This window comes from Echinops telfairi, unplaced genomic scaffold, assembly GCF_000313985.2.
Source record: "Echinops telfairi isolate 266 unplaced genomic scaffold, ASM31398v2 ScPeMD7_4;HRSCAF=17, whole genome shotgun sequence".
Classification (NCBI taxonomy): domain Eukaryota; kingdom Metazoa; phylum Chordata; class Mammalia; order Afrosoricida; family Tenrecidae; genus Echinops; species Echinops telfairi.
In genome coordinates, this window is record NW_022103900.1 from 3,001,843 (window position 1) to 3,028,503 (window position 26,661).

The 26,661-nt window shown below is 38.6% G+C and overlaps 2 protein-coding genes across 2 annotated transcripts in view; one reads left to right on the forward strand and one right to left on the reverse strand.

Annotated features, from left to right (window-relative positions):
- DCAF17 (DDB1 and CUL4 associated factor 17) overlaps positions 1–15,767 on the reverse strand; it is a 28,919-nt gene extending 13,152 nt beyond the window's left edge. Inside the window, exons 1-8 of the mRNA XM_004703895.2 lie at positions 15,456–15,767; positions 14,956–15,059; positions 12,384–12,474; positions 9,829–9,965; positions 7,984–8,062; positions 4,867–4,956; positions 2,773–2,877; positions 1,590–1,695 (exon numbers count right to left, since the gene is read on the reverse strand). Of these exons, the coding sequence (XP_004703952.1) occupies positions 1,590–1,695; positions 2,773–2,877; positions 4,867–4,956; positions 7,984–8,062; positions 9,829–9,965; positions 12,384–12,474; positions 14,956–15,059; positions 15,456–15,581 (838 nt within the window). The 5' untranslated portion in view covers positions 15,582–15,767. The remainder of the gene's footprint in view (positions 1–1,589; positions 1,696–2,772; positions 2,878–4,866; positions 4,957–7,983; positions 8,063–9,828; positions 9,966–12,383; positions 12,475–14,955; positions 15,060–15,455) is intronic.
- A 443-nt stretch (positions 15,768–16,210) lies between these two features.
- METTL8 (methyltransferase 8, methylcytidine) overlaps positions 16,211–26,661 on the forward strand; it is a 141,312-nt gene continuing 130,861 nt past the window's right edge. Inside the window, exon 1 of the mRNA XM_004718092.4 lies at positions 16,211–16,367. The gene's annotated coding sequence lies outside the window, so the exon portion shown is untranslated. The remainder of the gene's footprint in view (positions 16,368–26,661) is intronic.

The following is a 26,661-nucleotide window of genomic DNA, read 5'->3' on the forward strand; positions in this document are numbered from 1 at the left end:
GGTGAGCATCATGGAATGCCAGTTTAATAAAACAAAGTGTTCTTGCATTGAGGGAGTACTTGAGTGGAGGCCCAATGCCCATCTGCTACCTTAATAACTAAACCTATAAATATACGCACATATATCTATATCCCCATCATCATATATTTACATATGTACATGCCTGTCTTTAGACCTCTATAAATGCCCTTTGCTGCCTGGTGTTTTCCTCTATTTCCTTTTACTTTCCTCTTGTCCCACTATCATGCTCAGCCTTCATTTGGGTTTCAGTAATTCCTCATGGTTACATTGTCCTTGATCAAGCCCTACCAGGCCTCTTATACCCTACTCAACACCGATTTTGGATCACTTGTTGCTCCCTTGTCCCTGGGTTGTTAACACCATTCCCCAAAAGAGGTATTTTTTAAGTAATAAGAAAAATATGAACACCATAATAGAAAAATGGGCAAATTACTGTATATCTTTCTGGGAGTAATAGCCTCATCTTTGACCTGTATAAAGGCCGGTGTATTCAAACTGCTGACATTGTAGTCAGCAGCCCCACAAATAACCAACTATACCACCAAGGCTCCTAAAATAAGGCAAAATAAGAATTTTTTGCACCTGTCTGACTCACTTACAAATACAGCTTACAGACATATGTAGGGACCACCTTCATTTGAAACCCAGGGACTGCCTATAGTTTTGAATTTTTAACTACACACACATTTTACAATTTTGAAAACAAAATTAAAAAGGAAAGCAAACCCCAAAGCTGAAAATAAGTGGAAACAAATAATTCTAATCACAACAAACTGGTAATTACACAGAAAAATGATTTCAAGTACACTGACCATATTATTACACTGATTGTACACTTAAAAGACCAAAGGAACTGAAGCAAAATCTTAACCTCACTCCAGACTTGTTTTCAGTAGTAACACTGGAATTGAAATTCTGAATTATAGGTTAAAAGATTAATAAAAGTTGCTGGGACTAGATTGTCAAAATTAGCAATATTAAGAAATAAAAAAATAAAGTAAACAAACGGTTATATTTGAAATATGATAAAGAACTAGAATTTTTGTTCTAATGTATTTCTCAGCCGTTTATTGAAAGGGACTAGACGTAAATGAGTACAGCCAGCCACGCATTGTCTCTAATGTCATTCTCTACTAACAAGGCTCCATGATGGATATGGGACAAGGAAAATACAAGGCAAACCTGAGAGAGATTCTTGTCCCAGAAAACTTAGGAAAAGAAGTTTACAGATTATTCGGATATGTCCAAATGACCTACTTGATGAAGTTCCCACTGTTCTAATTTGGGTCAATTTGAGAATCATGAAGAATAATAACCATAAGGAGCCTTGGTAGCACTGTGCGTATGGCATTGGGCTGCTAACTGCAAGGTCGCCAGTTCAAACTGAGTTCATTGCACAATCTACAGATTTTTGTTGATATCTATTAGATAGAAAGGAATCTGCTGTATTAAAGGTAAAATAAATTGATGCACAATTATAAGAAAAACATTTTGGTGAATATATTAGGTAACCATTCATATGACCACTTATTTTTTGAAGGTAAAAAGATACTATATAGTAGCCATACCTGTGACTTTAATATTACAAGGAATGCCAAAAGGAGCCTCTCCTACAGTTCCAGTAGTCCCACCCCATCTGCATGCACACCCTAAGTCAAGTTTCTGTTGCATGAACTAAAAACAAAACAAAACACAAATGGTGGCTTTAGCACCTGCTTATTTGCTGTTCTGGAGAGAAAAGAAAAAAAAAAGAAGCAAATTCACACATATGAGGCTAAGTCAAGAAGTATTGTTACGAAATACAGAAACCATTATTAAACAAAAATATCAAAATGCGACATAACCTTCATCTAAGTCTATACTTTCCTGAAAGTGCGCTTTCATTTCTCTAATCCTTTCCTCCAAAGAATTCAGAGCTCGTTGATTTACACCACATCCCCAAAGCAGTTTTGCCATCCCCAAGGGCCTCCGAGCATGTTCAGTGTAAATGAGTTCTGGTAACAAAAATAAGTGTGCAGGAGCAAGATCCGAGCTGTTGGTGGCTAGGGTATGGCTGCCCATGACAATCTTGTAGGAAAGCTCTTCCTACTCCCAAAGAATGAACAGGTACACTGACAAGATGGGGGAAAAATTTCCTGGGCACAACTCTCTTGGCCTTTTTCTTACCAATGCAGTTTTCGATTTCCTTAAAACTTGTTCATAATAAGCCCCCATGATCATCCTGCGTCCTTTGAGAAAAATTAAGATAGATTTTTTAGAATCCCCCCAAAACAGTCACCATAACTTCCTGAGCAGACTTTTCCCTTGAATTGAACTGGCTTAGATCCCTTCAGAAGGCACTGTTTTGATTGGATCTTTTTGTTGAAGGTACACTAATGAGACCAAGACAAGTATGTTACTGAAAGGACTTGTCTGCAACCAACCACACCACTAATCTTAGAGACACATTGAAGCATGTGCTTTGTTCAGAATAAACCGTGCATGCACGCACTGGAATCCCAGTAGCAGTACTTGTTGAGTTACATTTGTCTACTTGTATGAGGGAGAAAATGTCTTTATTTGTCCAAAGGCTTTTTTGCTTATCTTCTCAAGGTCTCTCTTAAAAGTTACTTTGTTTTTCTACATTTGTACAGTTTTATAGAGCTGAAATATACAAAATAAGCATCAGGCTCTAAAAGCAAATCACTGAAAATTCGTTCTCAGCCCCAAACTCAACTTAGTTATAGTATAACAAATTTTTGTTTTCTCTACCTGTTCGGTGATGGCTTGGAAGCTATAGAGTCTGACCAGTCCTGAGCTGTACATCAAAATCAGTATTCCATGAGACAAGGTAGCATCTGTAACGTTCCCGAAAATCTGGGGGGAAAGGTAGATATCACCTGAGAAAAGACCCGAAGGCCAATCCTGACTGTTCTCGGTGCTTGTGATACTGCTTCATTTTCAGGTCACCTCTATGACCTTGGTGCCTAGCCTTATAACGTTAGTTTAATTTAGCAACTAGAGACTAGGGTGTTATTAGTGGTAAGCAAGGAGCCACTGGAATTTCTGGTTGGCACACAAACGGGAAAGTAGCACAGATTCGTCAAAAAGGAGACTGTATTCACTCGCTTATCTCCTTCAGGGCTTTGCCAATATCCATCAATACCACCCTATTCCTCATGGACACAGCAGTATGCCGAGTCCATTGAGTTCTAAATGAATACTTACTCTACTACACGTATCATACGAGGGATTCATTCTTCATGCTAACATTTCTTTAAGTACTGACATCATTTTTATCTAATTTAAAGGTGAAAAGATTGGATCAAGGAAAAGGCTAACTCCAGAATTTTATCACGACCCTCTTCCTGAATATTGTCATTAGTCTTATAAAAATCACTTTTTTGAAAAAGCAGGCACCCAGCAGAGCTCAAGGAAGGGACTCGCTCACTCCCTGTCTGGCCCTTTACTGTTTCAGGGCTATGCGCTGGATCCCGTTGGGAGTCTCTCTTGAGTTCAGATAAAGAACTGATTCTGTGCCAATCTTAATATTTAACAAACACCAACAGACAAATATCCACAGCAATGAATGAACTGAGAATGAATTAAAAATCTATTTCTATTTCTACTGAAGACACATTTTTTATTTATTGAAGACTTATTGTCTCAATCAATAGCTTACTGCATTCTAAAACCAGCCACTATTATATACACTAAGTGAAAGCTGTGCTTCAATTAGTAACCGTAATCAGAGTAAAATCCCTCAAATGATTACCTTGGGCATGTAAGAGTACACAGAAACAATCATGACTTGGTTAAGTGTTCCTTCCTGCTGTAGCATGTAGTACGTATACCCAAATACTTAATTCACAAGCACAGAGAGAAATCGTTTCTCTCTCTCTTGGGCATCTTTTAGAAGAATAACTATGATTTGCTTTGATCTTAACTGGTTCAGGACTAGCTCATTCACAGATCCTGGTTTCCTACTGTGAAAAAAAGGATTTGTGTAATGGACGCTATATGATAAAGTAGTCACCCTGGGTTCAAATTTCAGCTCTTACTATCTTCAGGATTGGAATAGTTGCTTATCTTCCTAATTGAGTGAGTTACGTGACAGGGCTTTAAAAGACGTATACAGTGTCTGGCCCAGTACAAATAACAATGATGGCTAACATTACTCTTTAATCTTTCTTCAGTTTAGTATTGGATGATTATTTCACATTAGCAAGTTTTACTACCTTCATTTTGTTTGCTAATGAGCATTACGGGACAATCAAGAGCTTGTCCTCTAGAATATTTTGTATGCTTAATAAAAGACTAATGAAATCAATAACTATTTGCCAGAGTAAGTAACAAGTTATAAAACGAAATTAGAAAACTATTGGTTTATTTTTATTCAAGGAAATTTATCCCTTTTTAAAAATCAACAACATGGCAACAAAAAAAATCCCAAACTTGGAAAATGTTCACATTAATTAAAAGGCTTATTTATATATCATAAACCAGGTTTGAACCTATATCTTATCACTAAAATTATCAGCTTTTCATTTTTCCTGAATAATCATTCTAACAAGCTTTGCCACATGCTTTCTAAAAAAACAAAAACAAACACCTTACTCACTTGTGATTTTCTAAAACTGTTTGTTCGTGACCACAGATAATCCACACTATCCGGAGAAGCATAAAAACAAGCGCAACGCTGCTGAGGAGCACATGCTCTTCCTAAACCATTTTTTTCTACGATAAGCCAGGTCAGCATACTTTTTATGGTCAGGACACATTCCCAATACACAAATAATTAAATAATGATATTACCATATTGTCAATAAAATAAATGATGTATTTAACATAGAAGCAAGCTCTTACTTTTTTGTTGATCTCCAAAACCCCAATGAGTGAAAAGGGGAGAACACGAAACACGGCAAGGTATAGCAATACAGACTGTTGAATGCCGGCCTAGAAGAAAAGATTAAAATTGCAGGTGGCTCTGAAAAGTCCATCAAAACACTCTTTTAATGAGTTGAAAATAGCCATCTGTCCTCACATGTAGTGATATAGAGGATCTCATGAATTAAAAACATCCATCATTTGGATTGCAGGAAGGCACACATGTTCAAAATGCACTCACTAAGCCATCAGCCATACAGGGGCATGCGTGTGCACACACACATACAGCCTACAAAAGCAAACATAACAGTAAACGTTTCTTAGCAACAAAATGCCTATTGTAAACTGGTGCTCAAACAATATCAATAAAGCACCTAATGAAAAGACAGGGAGTCATGGTGCTCAGATCATCTGATAGACAGTAGCATCGCAGCAGCATGAACAGCATGTCCATGTAAAATGAGAAAAATTAATGAAAAAACAGCAACGAAAACTTCAGTGTTTTCTCTATGTGGAGAGGAAAGCTCCCTTACTTTGAAGAGCAAGGCCCAGTCAAGTTCTTTCCCATCTGAAACGTTAAATAATCTGTTGTACTTCTCCAGAATGGCTTTAAAGATATTTCTTACATTTGTAGTATGAAGGGTGCCTGCTACAGCCTGACTGCTTCCAGAGAAGCCTAGAGGTTTGGGCCATCAAGACCACAACCAATATGGCTATAACTAAAAGTCAGAAAACAAACAAAAGCACTCTCATGGTTAAAGCTCAAAAGATTCTCTTCAAAGGGGGTGAATTTTGACTGAGCCAAGATCTTCATGGTGTAAATTAGACTCCTTACATTCTCCTAAAACCCAGATGAAAGATAGTTTGTATATCCTAACCAAGAGTTAGTAATCAGTTGGAGACTGTTGGAAAACATAGTCTAGGATGCCGAGATACCCACAAGCCTTGTACTAACATTAAAACCAGTTGTCATGGTCAACTCTGACTTCACAGCAAGCCTACATGGGCCCAAACAGTACTCTGCTGCACAGGGTTTTCAATGCTGTTTCTGAAAGTAGATTCCTAGGCCATTTTTGTTAGTAGCTAAGTTGGTTAACTTTGCTCATCCAAATGATAATAATGGTGCTCCATAGGTTGGTTGGAATAGAGGTAGGTTAGAGTTCTTGCTCTTTAGGAATCTACATTCTTCAAGAAAGGCAAATGAGACAAGACACTCAAAATTAATTCTCCGAAAATGTTTGACTGCTTTGTTTTATTATTTTGCTGGCTGTGAGGTTTCTCTCACAAGTGGAGAGGGCAACATAATGGGTGAGAGAATAAGGAGTCAAGTATTATTAAGAGGGAACGGCCAGGTCAGTCTGTTTCTCTAAGATTTTCATACTTAATAAATCGCATTCATACTTTTTTTCTTAGATTGTCTTAGGATAAAAGGGTGAGAAGCTATCATCTAATTAATGTGATGAATAATTAATGTGATGAAAGGTTTTATATAGGATGCATGAAATAGTTTTTTAAAAATATACTCTGCAGATCTAGAGCTGAAATAAAGAAAAAAATTCAAGCCTGGAGTTTAAATTCTGAAGGTTTCTATGAGCAAAATCTTGAAGGACTCAGAAAGCATCAAAAGAAGATGGCGTGGATACAGTCACTATACCAAAAAGAACTGGTTGACATCCAACCATATTTCTTGGTTACCTAACTGGTCACATTAAAATTACAAGGATCCTTAAAAAGTCAAAGGGGACAGTAGAAGAGTGTTAGAGGGAAATGTGACAATCTGAGAAAAGCCAGTGATATCTCACACTGCTAATCTGAAGATGGAAGAGCATTAAGGAGTGTGGGTGGTTTCTGGAAGCTATATAAGGCAAAGAAAAGAATTTTCCCCAAAGCTGTGAAAAGAAGTCTTGTTAAAAATAATTGTTTTTAGGCACTGAGTTTGTAGTCATCCGTTATAACAGCAAGAGAAATCTAATGTAGGTAGTCAGTTCAGAGGGGCTTTGTGGAGGAGATAAATACTGGAAAATTTCTGACAAGACATTGTTGGTTAAGAAAAATGTTGGAATGTGAGTTCAGCAGAAAATTTAAAAACAAAACAAAAAACCCAAGACTATAATACCCACCCAGAATGTTTACAATGAAAAGTTAAAGAAATAAAATACTTTTTAATTGCCAAAACAAACTCCCAAACAAATGTTAAGCGGCCAACTAATAATTTACTCCATCCAGAAGAAGTCAAGAGAGAAGAGAGAATGAAAAGCACAGTTTTCAGTCAAGAGGCACGCTAGCTTGGCACAGAGCATGAGGGGGTACAATGGGGGTTAGCAAGGGAATGATGGGTGCTGCAATCTATGTAAGGGTAAGTTAGAGAAACTCCTTAATTGTTAAAGAGGAATCCTAAAATTGTATATGAACTTTACTTGCCAGTCAGTGTTACAAGAACTGGATTTCTAGAAGAGGTAGTATGGTGTGTGTATAAGAGCAGGGACACTGAAGTCGAGTCCAGGTTCTCCCACTTATAGCACTATGCCTTTGGATTAAGTTATTCTACCTGTGTGGTTCCCAATTCCTTCTTTATAAAATTGAACATGAATACTACCTACCCTAAGAGTTGTACTGAGGATTGAATGAGTTGGTGCCTGTAAAGCAAGCAGATCAGTGCTTGATTATTTTTTCGTAATGGACACTGGTGAGAAAAACCTGACGTCGTTCAATTACAAGTAAACTGCCAAGGTGAGATAGCAAGTAAGCTATTTTGTTTTTCTAGATGCCTAGGGCTACAAAGAGGAAAAATCTAAGGGCAGAGTCTCTATCTAAAAAAGAAAAAAAATGCTCAATGTGTTTTTTTCTATTTTAAGGTCACCACCAAGAAAAAAATTACTTGCTATATACTCATACAGTTAAAGAACTAGACTAATTTTAAAGTCAAGAAAATCTTAGGTAACTCTTGAAAGAAAAAGAGTGAAAGAAACTACCTACCAACCTCCACACCATGCTTCAGCAATCAAACATGATCAGTTCCTTAGTAACAAATTTATAGACAAATTTCTAAGGACACAAGGTCAGTCTTCCTTTAATTAAATGCTTAAAGGTTAGTACCTGGCGGGCCACTGCTGAGACTTTGATCTGAGCTGACTTGATAGTAATGACTTCTTGGGGAGTGTCCCAGTTCAAGTACCTTTCAAAATAAAAGGTGCCAACTTTACTCATTTAGATCACTTTACCTACACTTATAAATCAAAGTATGAAGAATATTTTACAATTAAATTTTTAATTACCTAAGTTATAAAAGCAATGAAGTTTATTTATTAATCCATCAATCAATGAAAAGCTTGAAGAAGTTCCTTTAAATCCCTATAATTGGGTAAGACATATAACACGAAACCCTTAAGATGCATAACCCAATGCCATCGAGTGAATTTGACTCACTATAAGACAAGAGGAGGGCTGCCCTATAGGGTTTCTAGGATGGTGATCTTTCTCTCATGGCTAGATTAAGACCACTGACATTTTGGTTAGCAGTTATGCACTTCACCACTGTGCCAAGGAGCCTTGGACGCTTAGCTCCTAACCAAACGTTCAAGAGTTCAAATCTACCAGCTACTGCTGGATAAAGTTGCAGCAGTCTGCAGTTTTTATAGAAAACTTACAGCCTTGGAAACCCTATGGATTAGTTCTACCCTGTTCTATAAGGTCACTGAGTTGGAGTCAATCCAACAACAATGGGTTTTATATACTATTTAAGAGCAAGGCAAAAAGTTTTGCTAGTTACAAAATCATAGAAACCTTTTTTAAACAAAAATGCCAAAATAAGAAATGACTGATTCTTGATATATCCTGCATCTAGGACTACACACTTCTGAAGGCGGTGTTTCCATTCCTCTAAGGTTAAGTGATGGGCTGCTCACTGCAACAACAGCAGTTCAAATCCACCAGCTGCTCTAAAGGAAAACAATGAGGCTGTATGCTCCCATAAAGAGAAACCGTTTTGGAAAGCCCAAGAAGCAGTTCTACTCAGTTGCATCATGTCATTGTAAGCATTAATTCTATGGCAGTGAGTTTTGTGGCTTTTTAGCCCCAAAGAATTCTGGGATCTCGTCTTCATCAAAATGGCAGTTTGAGTACCCTTGAGGGACTCAAAACATGTTTCTTTTCAACATTCTTAGCGTTTGAATAAGAAAGAAGTCGGAAAGGACAGGTTTGGACCTGTAGGGTAGGTATGGTTAGGACGCCTACCAAAATCCTTGTAAGACAGACAACCTCTGGTGCCCTCAAAGAATAAGCAGGTATAGAGATGGGTTTGAAAAAAATGTCTTTATTTTCCTTGCCAATGGAATTTCCAATTTTCTTAATACTTCTTCATAATAAGCACTCATGGTAATTTTGTATCCTTTTTTGAAACGCTATCAAGATTATCCAGTTGGAACTTAAAAAAAAAAACCAATCAGAACCCTCTGAGCTGGCTTCTCGGCCTTGGATTTAATTGGCCCAAACTTGGAAGCCACTGTTTTGACTGAAACTTTTTTTTTTTAAAGGCAGTCCAAGAGACTAAGACAAATGTGTGTACATTCACTCCAAAAATTTACCTGTAACTTACTACGCTAATAGTTATTAAAGTTATGATTGTACTAGGCATATTTTAGCTAAGAGACTAGTCTTCAGGAAAATCTAGCAAAAATGTATCCCATCTATACAATACTATTTGTAGAACGGGAAACACAAGAGAATTAAACAATTTTTTTTTCAATCTGGAAACTACTACAGGTTAGGAACTTATGAGGGACCTACAAAGTGATACAAGATCTCTATCCTCGTATCTTCAAGTGGTTATGAGGGGAGAAAAAGAGGGCAGATTTATAAACCTGGCTCTCAGTGTACACTAAAAGAACTGAAAAGAACTATATAGTTCCTTGGATTCAAATTTTAACAATAAAGTCTTAATACCTGAAATTGCAATAGGAAGCAAGATATATCTTCTCAAGGACTTTTCCAGTAGTTGTAGATATCCGATGCAGCCAATTATGAGCAGTCAAGGCAATGAGTGAGGATTTATAATCTGATGGACTGGGAAGTATTTCTCCCTTAAAAAAAAAATAAAATAAAAACAAAACCACAAGGCAGGAACAATTTACAGCAATCAATGTCCAGAGAAAAGAGCTAACCGTTTAAATAGCCATATGAATAAATAAACCAAAGAAGTAATATTAAATGCACAAATAAAGAAGACAAGGCAAGATAAATTGGGGACAATTATTTTAATAATAAATTAAAATAATTTATGCACAAAATATTCAACAATGTCTGTATACTGTCTGAACTAATTTCTTATTATTGCTGTTAAGTTATAATTATTATTATAATTTAATATTAAACAGTCAACTGTAGTTGTTTTACCATAGTGGGTGCATTAATGCGGCTGTTGTGGATAACAAAAACAGTTCCATAACACCAGGTATAAAAAGCCTGGCAGTTAAAATCATCTCCTAGAACAGTTTCATTTGTTCTTTACTTCATGACTCATTTTCCTATCGATGGGAGTTAAAATGGCAAAAGTACAAATTGCCCCATTATTTACACTGGTTCTTCAACCTCCAAAGAAAACCTGGAATCCAGAACCAACACAGCCAAACTGGAGCAGAAGAATGGGCCTGGTCCGATGGAGAGACAGCCTGTGTCATCGGTGAGCTACTCCCCAGAAAGGCAGAGGACAGCTGCTTGGGTGCTCCTACCACCGAGGAGCCACCACAAGGTGGAAGTCCAAGGCAGGAGGAAAAAGAGAAGCCAAAAGTTCCACTTCGATTTTGGAATAAAAGGGTAGATCCAAGAGAAAAGTCGAGAAGCTAAAATTAATCTAGGGTTTTCTTAGGCTAAACAAATGAACAGAAGGAATGAAACATTTGTCTTTCCTTTAAATTTAGGGAAAGAAATCCAGGCAATTTTTCTTGTTTTTAAGCTTACTAACTACTGTCTTACAATGAGGACCCCAGGTGGCACAGTAGGTTAAGTGTTGGTGGTTCGAATCCATCAGCCACTCCATGGGAAAGATGAGGCCAGCCGCTCCTGTACAGATCCACCATCTCAGAAACCCTAAGGGGCAGTGCTGTCGTCCATCCCACAGCGTTGCTGAGTCAGAATCGACAAGTGGGTCTTATAATGTGTTTACAGGTAGTGAAGGAAATACAGTCATTCTATGGCATCTTATCTACACACTTTCAGGGATATATTAAAGTTTTAAAAAGAATGTACTCATTATACCTTGCCTTTTAAAAGAGGGCAGCATTGAAGCAGCATATATAATGGCTGTGAACTATTTTCTGAAATCAAAGTGAGTTACTAATTTAAAAGTGGTTTAACATTGCTATGTTAGCAATAATATGCTTTTTTTAAAGTGGAAAATCTTGCTTCATTTCAGAAGAGAACAAAATGTTTATAAAGAAGTGATTATAGGAATTAGGTGACTAGAAATTTTATTTTTGCAGGTCTGCTCAAATCTTTAGTGTTTTGATCCGATGTCTTAAAAGCTTTGCTCAATTAAGAAATTTGTTGTTTTCACTCTTAATTGAATGGATTTAAAAGGTTGAGAGTTCATCAGATCATTGCTTCGGTGTGCATTTTTCAGTACAGTACTTTTATGGGATGGTATCATATATATACTTGCTAGAGGAGTTGGGAGAAATCAAAGGGCAGTGGAAAAATAAGTGCAGGACATGCTGAGTTTAAAAAATTCAGCAAATATTTTATAGAATGTTTAATACACTGCTGTGGATGGTGACTGTCATATTTTCCAAATAATTTAGATCACAAAACTTCCATTTATGAGGATTATTAGTTATCTGTGGGATTAGTGGTCTGAGAAATGTTGCAGCAAATTAATCAGGCCTTTGAATTAATATGGTGGTTCTTTAGGAAAAATGGAACACTATGACATAAGTCAAAATAATACTTAAAGGTAAAGGCTATACTTTGAATCTACTATTAAAATCTTTTTTAAAGACCCTTGTTTTTACATAAAATTAGTTTCTTAGAGCTGCTGCCTTTATTTCAGAGATGAACTCTATCCTCATAGAAGGTTCCTTTTTAAACACTGAAAACTAGGTGTCTACATTTTATCATTTTTTTGTCCTCACTGTGATATGTAATACATCAAGTTATAAATCAGATTTTCACATTTTCTAGTGTTTGAATTTTAAAATGTCATCTAATTTTCAAAATATATTCTTTATGCTGATACATAGTCCCTTACGATAAAAACTATTTCAAGAGGAATAATGATAATCAAAAGATGGTCTCCAAAAAATGAGCCATTGAGTTTCTGGGCCATAATGGATGACTGGTCACACACATGGAGCGTAAGACCTTCTTCAAGAACCAGGACAAAAGATATGTGTTCTTGATTTCTTGAAAAATTCAAAAGTCATTATATTTCCATTTTGTTCTTTTACTGACTTTATTAATAGTCACCACTTTGAAGCAAAAACTGCTCTAGAAGCAAATCTTACCACTGGACATTCCCATAATAAAGCATCCTCTATTTTTTCTGATTTGGAACATTTTGGCATTTCGTAAAGTCTTCTTGGCTTTGCTGCAACACTAAAGAAAGGAGGAAAGGAAGGGATTATTCTTGATGACCAAAAAAGTATTATCTCAGGTATGAGTATATGTTTTTTTTCTAGTCAGAGATTTCAAATACCAAAAGACAATTTATTTTTCTTTTCTCTTAACTAAATATAAAGTTTTTTTAACCTCATAATTTACTTTATATATCATGAGGGAGGACACTTAAAAACTATATTAAAATAGTTGATAACATTATGAAACTACTAAAAATAACCACTTATTGACCCTTTGGTGCATTTCTTTCCAGTTTTTCATTATATGCAAATACCAACTGAACATTTTCCAAAATTGGATCATACTGCATTCTTTCTTTACCTTTGAGTTGTAGTATATCTCTATAGAATTTCATAGATTTCATATACTATGTTTCCATTATTTTTAAACTGAAACTTTTTGGATCAAAAAGGGGCTCAATATTGTATTTACTTTGATATAAAGAATAATATCTTACTTTTAATTTACATTTCTTAGATTGCTACATGGATGTCTTGGGTTTTTTGTTGTTTTTTTTTTTCAGCTGCTATATTGGATCCCTGGTGGCATAGTGGATTATGTGCTAGGCTGCTTAATCTCAAGGGCAGCAGTTCGAAACCACCAGCCAGCCACTCCTGGTGAGAAAGATGAAAGTTTCTACTCTCATAAAGAGTTATAACTTCAGAAACACAGAGGCAGTTCTACTCTGTTCTATAGGGTTGCTATGAGTCAGTATCAATTCGATAGCAGTGAGTTAGGTTTTTGGGTATTTTGAAAACAAAATACTATTGAAAGAGATACACTTTTCAGGGGTCACTTCTATTCACCTTTAATATTCTTTCACTGATTCAAAGGTTTACACCAAAAAGAACTTCACAAGGAAACAGAGCAGTCTCACATGTAATTTTAACCTCTGGAATAAACACCTCCGTGTGGAACGCTGAAAACATGCAACTTAAGATAATTTTGTCAGAAAAAAAAAATCTAACCAAGAAATCATCAATTTGAGCTAAAATGTTTAATTGGTTGGGAAAAAAAACAAAACAAAAGCCAGAACAGAATACCCCTGCTCTAAGCAGATGAGCTCATCACATTAAAGTTTTGATCAACTTGTGTATGGTACAAACTATTCAGGGATTTATTTTCCCCAGTGTGGATTGGTTCTTCTTTTTTTTTTTTTTTTAATCATTTTATTAGGGGCTCCTCCAACTCTTATCACAATCCATACATCCATCAATTGTGTAAAGCACATTTGTACGTTCATTGCCCTCATCATTCTCAAAACATTTGCTCTCCACCTAAGCCCCTGGCATCAGCTCCTCATTTTTCCCCTCCCTTCCCCCATCATGAGCCCATGATATTTATAAATTATTATTTTGTCATATCTTGCACTCTCTGACGGCTCCCTTCACCCACTTTTCTTTTGTCCACCCCCCAGGGAGGAGGTTATATGTAGATCCTTGTAATTGGTTCCCCTTTCCACCCCACCCTCCTTAGGGGATTTCTTAAAAGGGAAAGTTAAATGATTGGTTGTTATTCATTTAATTGGCAAAGTAGTTTGGTTTACTAAGAGTTCATGTCTGCATTCTATAGGCTAGTTATGACTCCTCAAATTAGCTAGACTTTTTCCAGAACTGACTTTATCAAAAGTTTTTAGCTTCTGTGATAGTTGAAATAAATTGAGACAGGAGAGGGCATTGTTAAAAACTGGACTGTTCATTGTAAGATCACCAATCAATTATTACTTACTCTAAAAAGTTTTATTAAAATGAGCACTGCTAAATTGGGGAAACTATAAACTGGACAATAAATAATACTAAAATTGTTGCTAATTTTGGTGGGTATGATAATGACATCATCACATAAGAACAGGTCCAGATTCCCACTTTTACATGATAGCATGAGTTCTGCAGTCATGCTCTTCAGTGAAAGATGGCAGAAATTATATAAAGACAACCATTTAAAATCTCTAAAGATGGTCCTGGGGCAAATTAGACATTTAAATAAAATTCATTAAAAGCTTGGTAAGAATGGCTATAAAGTTGATTATAATTTAATATGTAAAAGAAGGCACAATGGTATTGTCTTGTCAAATCAGGAATATCAATAAAAAGATAGAAATAGTAATTATTTAAAAAGTGAAAAATTCACTAGATTGAACAGTAGATATAGTGAATTTGCATTAATGTCGACATCTGGTGGCACAGTGGTTACGAATTGGGCTGCTAACCTCAAGGTCAGCAGTTTAAAATACCCAGCGGCTCTATGGAGAAAGAAGGGGTTTTTCTACTCCTATAGAGAGTTATTGTCTTGGAAGCGTACATAGGTAGTTCTACCCTATCCTATAGGCTCACAATGAATTGGCATCAATTCAATGGTAGTAAGACTGGTTTTGATAGACATGTAGTCCTATAAAAATTAGTTTTTTTTTTTTAAAAAAGCATTAAATTAAAAAAATATATATTTCACATGAAAAATTACCTGCTAACACAGAACCGATAATTATCAAGATATATTCTTCCTCTCTCATAGGCTATTGGCGACCTGGAATGGGTTGTCCAAACATTCTTAAACTTGGTACTTTCCTGAAAGATACATAGATTCACGTTTAGAGAAGGATTCATAAGCCTCTACTGTGCACGACTTTTTAAGCTGAATAGCTCAATTCAGTTTATAAAGTAACTTCATGTATGCTTATCTCAAAACATGACTGTATTTTCGCTTTTTTCTCACACTGTACTTACTATTAAGTGGGGCGACCAACTTTTAGAATGATTGCCGGAAGACGTAAGAACTTAAAAGTGAAAGGATCGTAATTAGCTACTAACAAATCACCCAGGTTCAGGGCATGTATTCCCCTCCCCACCCCAAGCGATTCTTTACAACGGGGCACTAAGCGCATTCAAAACTGCACCCCGAGAGGAAGGGGGTACTCTGCGCTCCACTGCTGGTTTCTTTGCTCCCGGCCGGAAGGCGGTCACCTGGCACACCAGCACCCGCAGGATGCCCAGGTTGGTCCTCTGCACCACACCCGCATCGCGTGAGAAGAAGCCAAGCGCCCGGCGGCTCAGCTGGAGGCAGACGTTGGGCTTCCGAGTCCGGCCCATGGAGGCTCGGACGCAGGCGGGGGCTGGAAGCAGCGAGAGAGGGACGTTGTCCGCACTTCTGCTAGTGGCAGCGGCTGTTCCCGAAGTAGCTCAAGGCCCAGACTCCGGGTTGGGCCTGAGAAAAGCTACCGTAGGCAAAAGGCCGGGTAGCAGGCCGGCGAGGCAATGGCAGGCAGAGTCAGCCCCACCCCCTCAAGTACAGCCCCGCCGCCGGAAACTAGGGAAGGAAAAGGACCCTTCCCAGCCTGCTCTCGTGGCGACTTCAAACACTTCCCGGTTCCGAACCAGGTCGTGAACAAAGCCACACGTCCCTTAGCGCGTGGCCTGTCGGGGACGCTCCCTCACCGGGAAATGTAGTCTAGTGCCTGGTTAGTCCCAGAACTACAATTCCCACAAGGCAGTGGGAGGCGGGGGCGAGAAACGAGCTCTCCCTTAGGCCCCGCCTCCAATTCGCCTGGTTCCGCCTCTAGATCTGCCTCCGGCCTGTCTCCGCTTCGCGGCCTTGTCGCGCTCTGGAGTCTCCGCCCCCCAGCGCGTGGGTAAGGCTGCGCTTCCTCACGGACGTGCCTTCCGGGTTGGCACGTGGGCGCTGGGCATAAGTCTGGACGCTCTGTGCTGGCTCTTCCTAGTCTCGGCGCCCCGAGTGTATCCTGCGCTCAAAGATACCTCCCTCTTTTCCCACTACGTCTCTCAGGCCCCTACCTTGACTCAGGGTGGTCCGTGCAGGGCGTCAGGAGGGGGCGCCGTGTCGAGTGCGACCCCCAAAGCAGCGCCTTGTGCTTAAAGGTACGCCCGTGGCTCTCCCGTCAGCCACACGCTGGAGGTTGTGGACGAGACTGAGGGTTCAACGTTTTGGGAATACAAACATGATGCTTTTGTTTTATGAGTTAGCGATGGAAGATGCTGGTTTCCCCCCTAAACTAGGATTGAATTACTCAAATTACCCTTTCCAGAGCCCTTCCTGGCCCCCACGCGTCCCTCCCTCCCCCCTCCGCTCCCGTTTGTGGCCTGCGGGAATGCTGGCTGGTTTTTCGATAATAGTTGCATTTTCCTTCCTCTGGCCTCCAGTTTTCCTTAAAGGGAATGAAATAGGAAATGCTTACATTTAAAAAAAAAGTTTACATTTTTTACTGCACTGTCCTTAAGATAGTCCACTTTGATTCTTTTAAGTCAAAGGTAATTGATACCTTGTTGATTAACGCTGCCTGTATGTTCAAAGATCTCATCACACTGAAATTTCATGTACCAGGTGTGCCCCATTGTTGTGGCAAGGCCCTTGAAGTGATGGCTTTGCCTCTCCCACGGGAACTTGGCGTGCTGCTTCTTGTTCATAGATACCCAACCGAGGAGGGATAGCCAAAGAGGGATTTTGATGGCATCTGATTGGTGGAGCAGTAAGGACAGGACTGGGTTAGTGTGTCTGGTCTAGTCACAATGTAAGTGCTTAGTAAAACTGCCATATCTCCAGCATTTCCTTCAGGGCCTAGGCTTATGCTGATTTTTCATGACTTATTTATAGCATATTATAGAGTACTTTGTATATTTTTAGAGAGTGCTACAATAGTCAATTTGCTAATTCCTGAATGCAGCTGTCACTGAGAAACTGGGACCCAGAAAAGATAACAGAATTTTCTTTAGTTGAAATGAAATTCAAATCATTACTAGATTGGATTCATCATCATCTCTCTTGTCTCTCTCTCTCTCTCTCTCTCTCTCTCGCTCTCTCGCTCTCTCGCTCTCTCGCTCTCTCCCCTCCTTCCTCTCCACCCCCACTTGTCTTCTGTGGTCTGAATCTTACTCTTGATTCTTGCTTTCATCTGTCTCATCTCCATTTTCCCTATGTAGGTTAGGGCCTCATCCTTTTATCAGACTTTTAAGCAGCCTACTAACTACTTATTCTGTCTGTCTGAAAACTCCTTCTGTCAACCCACTAACTACCCTTGTGTGCTGTGGAGTTGATTCTGACTCAGAGCAATCTTAGAGTTTCCAAAGTCGTAAATCTTTAAGGCAGCAACTAGCCTCAGCTTTCTCGCACAGAGCAGCTTGTGGGTTTGAACCACTGACCTTGAGGTTAGCAGTTCAACACTTACCTAATAGCACCATCACGGCTCTGTCTTAAGTACTTTTAATTCCAACTGTCCACTCTTCTGTCAAAGGAGCCTGAGTGAAGTTCTGGGTTACTTGTTGGGCTGCTAGCCGCAAGATCAGCAGTTCAAAACCACCAGCCATTCCTCAGAAGAAAGATAAGGCTTTCCAATCTCAGAAACATGCAGGACAGTTCTGTTTTCTAGTATCGCTGTGAGTCGTAATAGACTCAATGGCAATGTGTTTTTTTAAGACCCTGCCATCAGTAATTTTCCTAAAGCACAAATCTATTATTTCCCTATTAAGATCTCTCACTGCCTCCCAATCATCCATAACAGATTTTCTCCAACACCAGTAGGTACTCAGGTGCCTCTACACTTAACTTGCAACATTTTCTTTCTTTTTTTAAAAAAAATGTATTGGGGGCTTGTACAACTCTTTCACACTCCATATGTACATCCATCATGTCAAGCACATTTGCACATTTGTTGCCATCATCATTTTAAAAACATTTTCTTTCTACTTGAGCCCTTGGTATCAGCTTCTCATTTTTTCCCTCCCTTATGAACCCTTGATAATTTAGAAATTATTATTTTTTCATGTCTTACACTGACCGATGTCTCCCTTCACCCACTTTTGTGTTGTCCTTTCCCTTTGGAGGAGATTATATGTAGATCATTGTGATAGGTTCCCCCTGTCTTCCCCACCTTCACCTTCCCCTCCTGGTATGGCTACTCTCAATATTGGTCATGGGGAGGGGGGAGGGCAGGTTATCTGTCCTGGATTCCCTGTGTTTCGAGCTCTTATCTGTACCCATGTACATGCTCTGGTCTAGCCAGATTTGTAAGGTAGAATTGGGGTCATGATAGTGGGGCAGGGGGAAGCATGAAAGAACTAGAGGAAAGTTGTATGTTTCATCAGTGCTACACTGCACCCTGACTGGCTAGTTTCCTCCCCATGACCCTTCTGTAAGGGGATGTCCAGTTGCCTACAGATAGGCTTTGGGTGTCTACTCTGCACTCCCCCTCATTCACAACGATATGCTTTTTTGTTCTGGGTCTTTGATGCCTGATAATTGATCCCATCAAAACCTCATGATCACACAGGCTGGTGTGCTTCTATGGGCTTTGTTGCTTCTCAGCTAGATGGCCACTTGTTTATCTTCAAGTGTTTAAGACCTCACATGCTATATCTTTTGGTAGCCGGGCACCATCAGCTTTCTTTACCACATTTGCTTATGCACCCACTTTTGTCTTCAGTGATCCTGTTGGGAATGTGAGCATCATGGAATGCCAGTTTAATAGAACAAAGTGTTCTTGCGTTGAGGGAGTACTTGAGTAGAGGCCCAATGTCCATCTGCTACCTTCTACTAAACTTATATGCACATTATCATATATAAATATATTTACATATGTACATGCCTTTATCTAGACCTCTATAAATGCCCTTTGCCTCCTGGTTCTTTCTTCTATTTCCTTTTACTTTCCTCTTGTCCCACTATCATGTTTAGCCATTATTTGGGTTTCAGTAATTACTCTGTTACATTGCCTTTGATCAAGCGCTACCAGGCCTCCTACACCCTCCTTGCCATTGATTTTAGATCATTTGTTGTTCCCTTGTCCCTGGGTTTGTTAACACCCACTTAGAACATTTTCATTAAGGTAAATATATGTAAATTAAAAATTAGGTATAAATGCCTTGTTTTACAGCTTTTATGCAGCTATAATATTCAAACATTTCTAAATTAAATGAAGCAAAACTTTAAGGACACTAGAATTCAAATGAATACTTATTCTTTGTGACTAATGAGATTATTTTTTGGACATTAAGAGCTACCTTAGAGTAAGGCCTGCCCATATAGCCTTGGGTTGTTAGATTACTCAATGATCTTATCTTGTTTCTTTGTTTAAGTCACTACAAAGCCTTTCTTTGGTAAATGTGTCTTGACTTCATTTAATTTGACTTGACCATTGGCTTCACTTACCTATAGTAGTCTCTTGTTCCTTTTCATTAACCTGCACCAGTTAAAATGGTGTCACTTGGACAATCCCAAGCACAAATGTACTGAAATCTTATGGCAGTATATAATTATAAGGGAGTCATTCAAATGATGCAGAATATTTTTAATTTATCGATATATTCCATGTTATTCATTTGACTTTATTTTAGAAAAAATTCATAGCCTCTAGGATATGTGCATGAATTCTCAGGAGTGTGTAGATCTTCTTCTCAGATCTGTGACCCTATAAGATAAAATTAGAATCCCTTAATACCTACTAACCTACATCCTATACACATTTTCGGCCTCATCTCTTCAATCATCCCTTTGTGTTTGTGGTACTGGCATATTTACCCACTTTTAGCCACCGTGCCTTTACATTCAGAATTTCCTTTGTTTGGGACTCCCTTCAAAAACTCAAACTCACCGCCATAGAGTTGATGCCGAATCTGACTTTGTGGGCCAGGATAAAACTGCTCTTGTGAGTTTCTGAGACAGTAACTCTACGGGAGTAGAAAGCCCCATCTTTTTCCTGGGGAGTGGCTAGTGTTTTTGAACTGCTGATCTTGCAGTTAACAGCCCAACGAGTAGCCAGTATGCCACCAGGGCTCCTTTGGGACTCCCTAGCCCCTCTTCTTTTGCCTACTATTGAATTCTCTTCAAAATTCACTGCAGGTGTTACAGTATCACTTATAAACTCTTCCCAACCTGTCCATTAGCAGCCTTGTATCTTCTCTCATGCTACTCTGCATGCGCTGGCTGTTGCTCTACAGTAGAATTGTCATTTGTCAAAATTATTGGGAAAAATATTAATTTACTGCTCTGTTTCTGCCAATGTGCTTTAGTAGAAACTGAGCAGTAAATGATTTCTGCATCCTTAGCATGCTGCCTAAAATGTGGTTAATGCAAAGGTAGGTTGAATGAATGCATAGCTTACTCTAAAATATATTTATTTGTATGAATCGATTATTGGCAGCTAAGTGCTTTTAGTATCCATTCAGATTTAGCCTACCCTTATTAAGTCAATAAGAAATCACAGTATTAATATAATGAAATAAATTTAGATATTTAAATTCCTGCCAGTTCTAATATCTAATATCTAATAAAATATCTAATAAAGTAGATATTTTCCATTTATTGAAAGTAAAGTCACAAGAATAGACACCATCAGTGGCCGTTTAGGATTTGAAAATGACTTCTCTCAGTTTGAGACATAGACTAGGCATTGGTTCTTTTTTCATTTCTGTGTGTATGTGTTGTCTATATAATACTTAGTCAATCGAGCCATGCTATTTTAAAGAAAAGGAAGAGAAAATAGGATTTCAGAGGTTCATAAAAACACTTTTTCCTTCACATAGATTATTTGAAGAAACAGATGAATAGATATATAAATGCCCACGTTATGAAAGTTGGAACATTTTTTTAGAGGCGTTAAAGAGATTTGAATTAAGGTCACAAGAGGCCATTTAATCATAATGTAATTATTGTTCATCTGGAGGGTGCTAAGAACTATTTTGGCATAGGATGTAACAGTGAACAGGGTTCACAAAGTCTTTAATAGGGGGAGATACATAATTAACAAATAGCTAGCTAGATAGGAGTCCTTGGTTGGTGCAAACAGTTACCGAGCTTGTTAACAGGAAGGCTGGTGATTTGAGTGGGTAGAGGGCACCTCAGAAGACCCGATGATCTGCTTCTTAAAAATCATCTGTCAACAGACCCCTGCAGCACAGTTCTACGCTGACACACATGGGACTGCCGCAATTTTGGGGTCACCTCGATGATCCTAAATAACAAGACTTTTGGGTAGTGATCAATGCTGTGGAGAAATAAAATAGGGTGCTGTTCTAGAGAGTAGTTGAGGGACCCACTTTAGTCAGGGTAGCCAGGTGAGATAGTTTATTGTGCCAGCCTGGCTGATAAACACAAGTGGGATTAACTGAAGGGTGGTGAGATAAATGGCTCCGTGAGCCTTGCCTTTCATGTCTCTCACTCTGTGATCATCGGACCAGTGTGCGGCTGCCCTGCTTGTTCTGTGCCTCAATTTACAGGCTACACTACCTGTGGGACGCCTAGCCTGTGAACTGTGTCGCTATAAGTTGAGGTCCCTTTAAGACATCTCTGGAGCTGGGGACTGGCAGTTGGTGACCTGCCTGACAGTTGGTGACCTACCTTGTGATTGACTACTGTCCTGAGATAGCCTAGCTCCCTTTATATATAGAGGAAGACCTGGCAGCAGACTAGACTTGAAGGACTGCTAGTCTCTCACAACTCTCTCTCACAGGAGTGAGTTACACTGAGCCATTTGTAGTGCTTTATAACCTAACTGTTCATTTCTTGTATTGTATATCTATCTGTATATAATTTAACAGTTCATTTCTTGTGTTATATATCTAATTATCTTTATAAATAAACATAAAATTATCAGCAATCTGGTTTTATCTCGCTAGAGAACCCTAACACACCAGGGAAGGCTTCTTCAGACCTATTTCCCAGAGAACATCTTAAACCTTGAACCAAGTCTGTCCTCAGAAGTCATCTTTAAATTAAACAACAGTTGTGCTAACTCAGTTGTGGTGGTGGTATGTTCATTTTGAGCATTATATTTCTTTATAGAATTACTTATGTGAGACCAAATTAACAGCAGTAACTGTAAAGCTTAGATAGTTTGTTTTCGTGTGCTCTTAAATTGATTCAGACTCACAGTGACCCTGTAGGACAGAGTAGAACAGCCCTTCAGGGTTTTTACAAGAGCAGATTGCTACGTCTTTTCTCCCACAGAGCTCTGGGTGGGCTCTAGCTGTTTAACTAACAGCCGAGCACATGACAGCCATTGCACTACCAAGGCTGCTGCTGCTGCTTTTATTTTTATTTTAACTGTTTATTATTAATTGAGCGAAAGTTTAGAGAACAAATCATCAGTATTTCATTCTACAATTCATATGGTTTTTGTTTGTTTTTTTGGTTCGTCTCTTTTACTGCAGTTCTCTGCCTGCAACACCATTCACCCCTCAGTGCTTCTTGATGAGAAGTTCCGGGACAGTTGTTATAATTCAGAGTGGACGTGATGGCAATGGGTGGTTCTTAAGTCTAAGCCAATGGTGATGAGACAGTATGGGTAGACCAAAAGAACCCCAAGCTCACTGCCATCGAGCTGGTGCCTACTCATCACAGCCCTGTAGGACAGGCTGGAACTGCCCCTGTAAGTTTCCGATACTGTAACTCATTACAAAAGTAGAAAGCCCCATCTTCCTCCTGAAAAGCCACTGGTGGATTTGAACTACAGACTTTGCGGATCACAGCCCAATGTGTAACCACTGTACCACCATGGCTCCAACCTGGGTAGAGATAGCAAGAAAGGTGACACAACAAGAAGAATTTAAGCAGTGTCATTGAAATGTACATGTAGAAACTGTTGAATTTGTTTATGCTCCCCTGTGTGTGTTTTCACCAAAATTTTTTAAGGCTCTGTCAGACGGCTGGTTGAGTGCAGAGTTCCCAAGGCCATACCAAGTTTGGCTTACCCTGAAATGACCAGAAGGGCTATGTGGGGTTTAGTGAGCACGAGGGAGATGAAGTTGAGAGGCTAGGACAGAGACATGTTGGACCTTGTGGGCCTGTTGCAGAGCCCCGGAATTATTCTGTTGTGATGGGAAGCCATAGGAGACTTTGAAGAAGGGGAGTGATGCAATCTATATTATCTTATAAGATCATTAGGGCTATTGAGTGGAGAATGTACTGTGCGGGGGCAAAGGTGGAAGCAAGGAGGCAGGTGGCTACTACATTGGTCCAGGAAAAGTACCTGGACTAGGGAAGTGGAAGGAGAGACAGAGAGTAGTGAACAGATTTTGGGATGTAGTTTGGAAATAGTTGACAGGACTTCAGATACTTGCCCCGTAGTTGAATATGTTGAAAGAATGGACCTGAAGGACAGAGAAAAGAGAAGAAGCCAATAAAATCACAGCAGAACAAAATGAGTAACCAATACCCTTGAGCTCCCCAGAACAAATGGCAAACAGGGCACTGCTCATGGTGTAGTCTCGCTGGAATGATGCATGACTTATTCAGTGTACATGCTGGCATTATAGCTATTAGTGCTATAGAACATTAAGTTTGGTTTTTTAACTGGAGCATGTGGGAGTAACAGAGCAAAATCAGGCCCCATAAGTAGGCCAGAGAATATTGGGCCATGGTAATCATCTGATGAAGAAATTATTAGAATGATGCTACCTTCCCTTTAAGAAGATAGTTGGGGTCAGAAACAAGTGGGGAATTGGGGGCTGGCTGGCAGGGAGTTGCAGTAGTCCCGGTGACAGTCACCTTGGGATATTTATTTTTTAATTATTGAGGCTTTTGACCATAAATTTGGCTCTTTTGTTTTTCTGTGTACTTTACTATTTGTCTGAACATGTAGTAAATACATGCATATTCAAAGTCATGACAGATTTTGAAGAAATCAATAGCAAAGTTTTCAAACGAGTCCTCTTGCTTATTAAAAATACTTTATTCAAAAGAATGTGTATAGACAAAACAGCGTAATGTATATAAAAAATAAAATCTATCGCTGTTGAGTTGATTCTGACTTATAGGAACCTTACAGATAGAGTAGACTACTCCATAGTATTTCCAAGGCTGTAACTTTTATGGATAGGAGCCTGCGTGGCACTGTCAGGTAGGCATTGGACTGAAGGGCAGCAGTTCAAACCCAGCAGCTGCTCCTTGGCAGAAGGATGAGGCCATAGGTTGTGGGGTTCCGACTAGTCTCTTTCCAACTAGTAAGCCTGGTCTCTTATGATTTGGAGCTTTGTTCTTCATTTTCCTCCCACACTATTCAAAACTTTGTAATGTGATTCTTTTCAAAGCAGTTGGGCGTGGTAATTTGATACCATCTAATTCTGCTCTCAGGGTCATAGAAGCTGAAGTTTGTGTGGCCACTAGTTCAATGGACTAAATATTTCTATATTTCTTTAGATTTTCATCATTGGGAGAGATCAGTAGCTGCACCTTAGTTGTATTAAGGCTGCAACAGTGGGCCTCAAGCACAGGCACAATTGTGAGGATGGTGCATGACTGGGCAGTGTTTTGTTCTGTTGTGAATAAGGCCACTGTGGGTCAGAACCAACTCAACGGCACCCAACCACAACAGTTGTATTGGAGTTGCGTTACCTCTATAGTTCGCTCATGTAGTGTTGGCATGTTCACAGTATTAAGCCCTATTCACGAGCATGGTATAATCTCCCATTTATGCAGGTCTTTTGTTTCTTACAGTAGTGTTTTATAGTTTTCACTGTGGAGGCCTTTTGCTCCTTTGTTTAGGTTTATTTTTAAGTATTTCATCTTTTGAGTGGCTATTGTAAATTGTATTGTTTTTCTTGATTTCCTTTTCAGAGTGTTTTTTGTTACTATAAAGGAATCTGACTGATTTTTATCCATTGATCTATACTTTTCTTTTTTGCCAAATCTTTCACTTAGTCCCAACAACTTTCTTGCCTAGGTTTGGGGATTTTCTGGGTATCAGATCATATAATCTGAAGAGTGAATTTTACTTCTTTGCATGCCTTGGATCTTAATGGATTTCAGCAACAAGCATTTATTATCTCATAGCCCACAGATTAGAAATCTGGGTTCTCTGTTCAGGTCTCACAAAGCTACAGTTTTGTGATTAGCTGGTACTGTCATCTCATATGAAATATAAGGTTCTCTTGTAACCTCACTGATTGAGAGTAGAAATGGATTCATATAAAAATAGCCTAATCAAGGGAGTGATTATTCCACCTTAAGGGAGGGGAGAGGGACACTAATTGTTTCACATATCAAGTTTATATTCAAGGGGGCTTTAAAAAGTTTATGGGACAATGGAATTAAAGGATCATGGGAATTTTCCATGAAGGTTTTGAAGCCCCCTCATACATGATTGGATCTAATTTCTAGTGTGTGTTTTCTGCTCTGTCGTTCTAAATGTCTTTCCCTGGCCTAGTACTATACCATGTAATTGCTATTGTCTTATAAGACAGTTTGATTGCTGGTAGGGCAAGCCTTCCACATTCTTCTTCAAAAGTATCTTTTTGTTGTTTTTTGGCTATATGCCAAAAACATATTCATATATGTTTTATAATTAATGTATATCCACAAATAACCCTGCTTTTGATGGGACATTAAATTTATAAATCAATTTGACGAGAACTGATATATTTGCTATACCAAATTATCTCCATGCAGTTAGATCTTTTAAAAATATCTCAGTGAAGTTTTAAGATTCTCTACTTAAAAGATTTACGTATTTTACAGATTTTATATTTCATTCATTGTTGTAAATGGAGTATTTTAAAATTAGATTTTATACATCTATTATGTAAAAAATGCAACAAGCTCTTTGTATGGTGATATTTTATTCAGTAACTTTTGAAAAACTTTCTTTTTCATAATAAGAATTGTCATTTTATTTTTCAAGGTGAAGGATTTTGAAGTTCATCCAATTTTTATGCAAATAATCATAATCTCAACAAATTGTAATAGTTTTCTTGCTTTCTCGTCATCCTTGTACAATTATTTCTTTGTTTCCTGTGCTGGGCAGGCCCTCTAGTGTAGCACTGGATAGAGTCAAGGATTGTAGACATCTTTGTCTGATTCGTTTCTACAAAGGGAATACTGTTCATGTTTCATCATTAACATTGTAGGGTTTTGGCAGCTACTTTTTATCAGGTTGGCAAAATCCTCCTACATTCCACATTTGCTAAAAGTTTTGTTTATTTGACTTCAAATCATGAGTCGATGTTGAATTTTCTCAAATGTTTTGCTCTGTATCTGCTGAGATGGTCATCTGACTTTCCTCCCTTTAATCTGATAGTGCCATAATTATATAAATATATTTTCTAATGTTTATCAAGTTGGAGTTTATTTAGATAAGTTCTTGTGGTGTGTTTTGTTTTGTGCACACTGTGGGATTTGGACAGCTGCTGGCTTTGGGCTTATTCGCTCTCTGGCTCTGCGATTTCT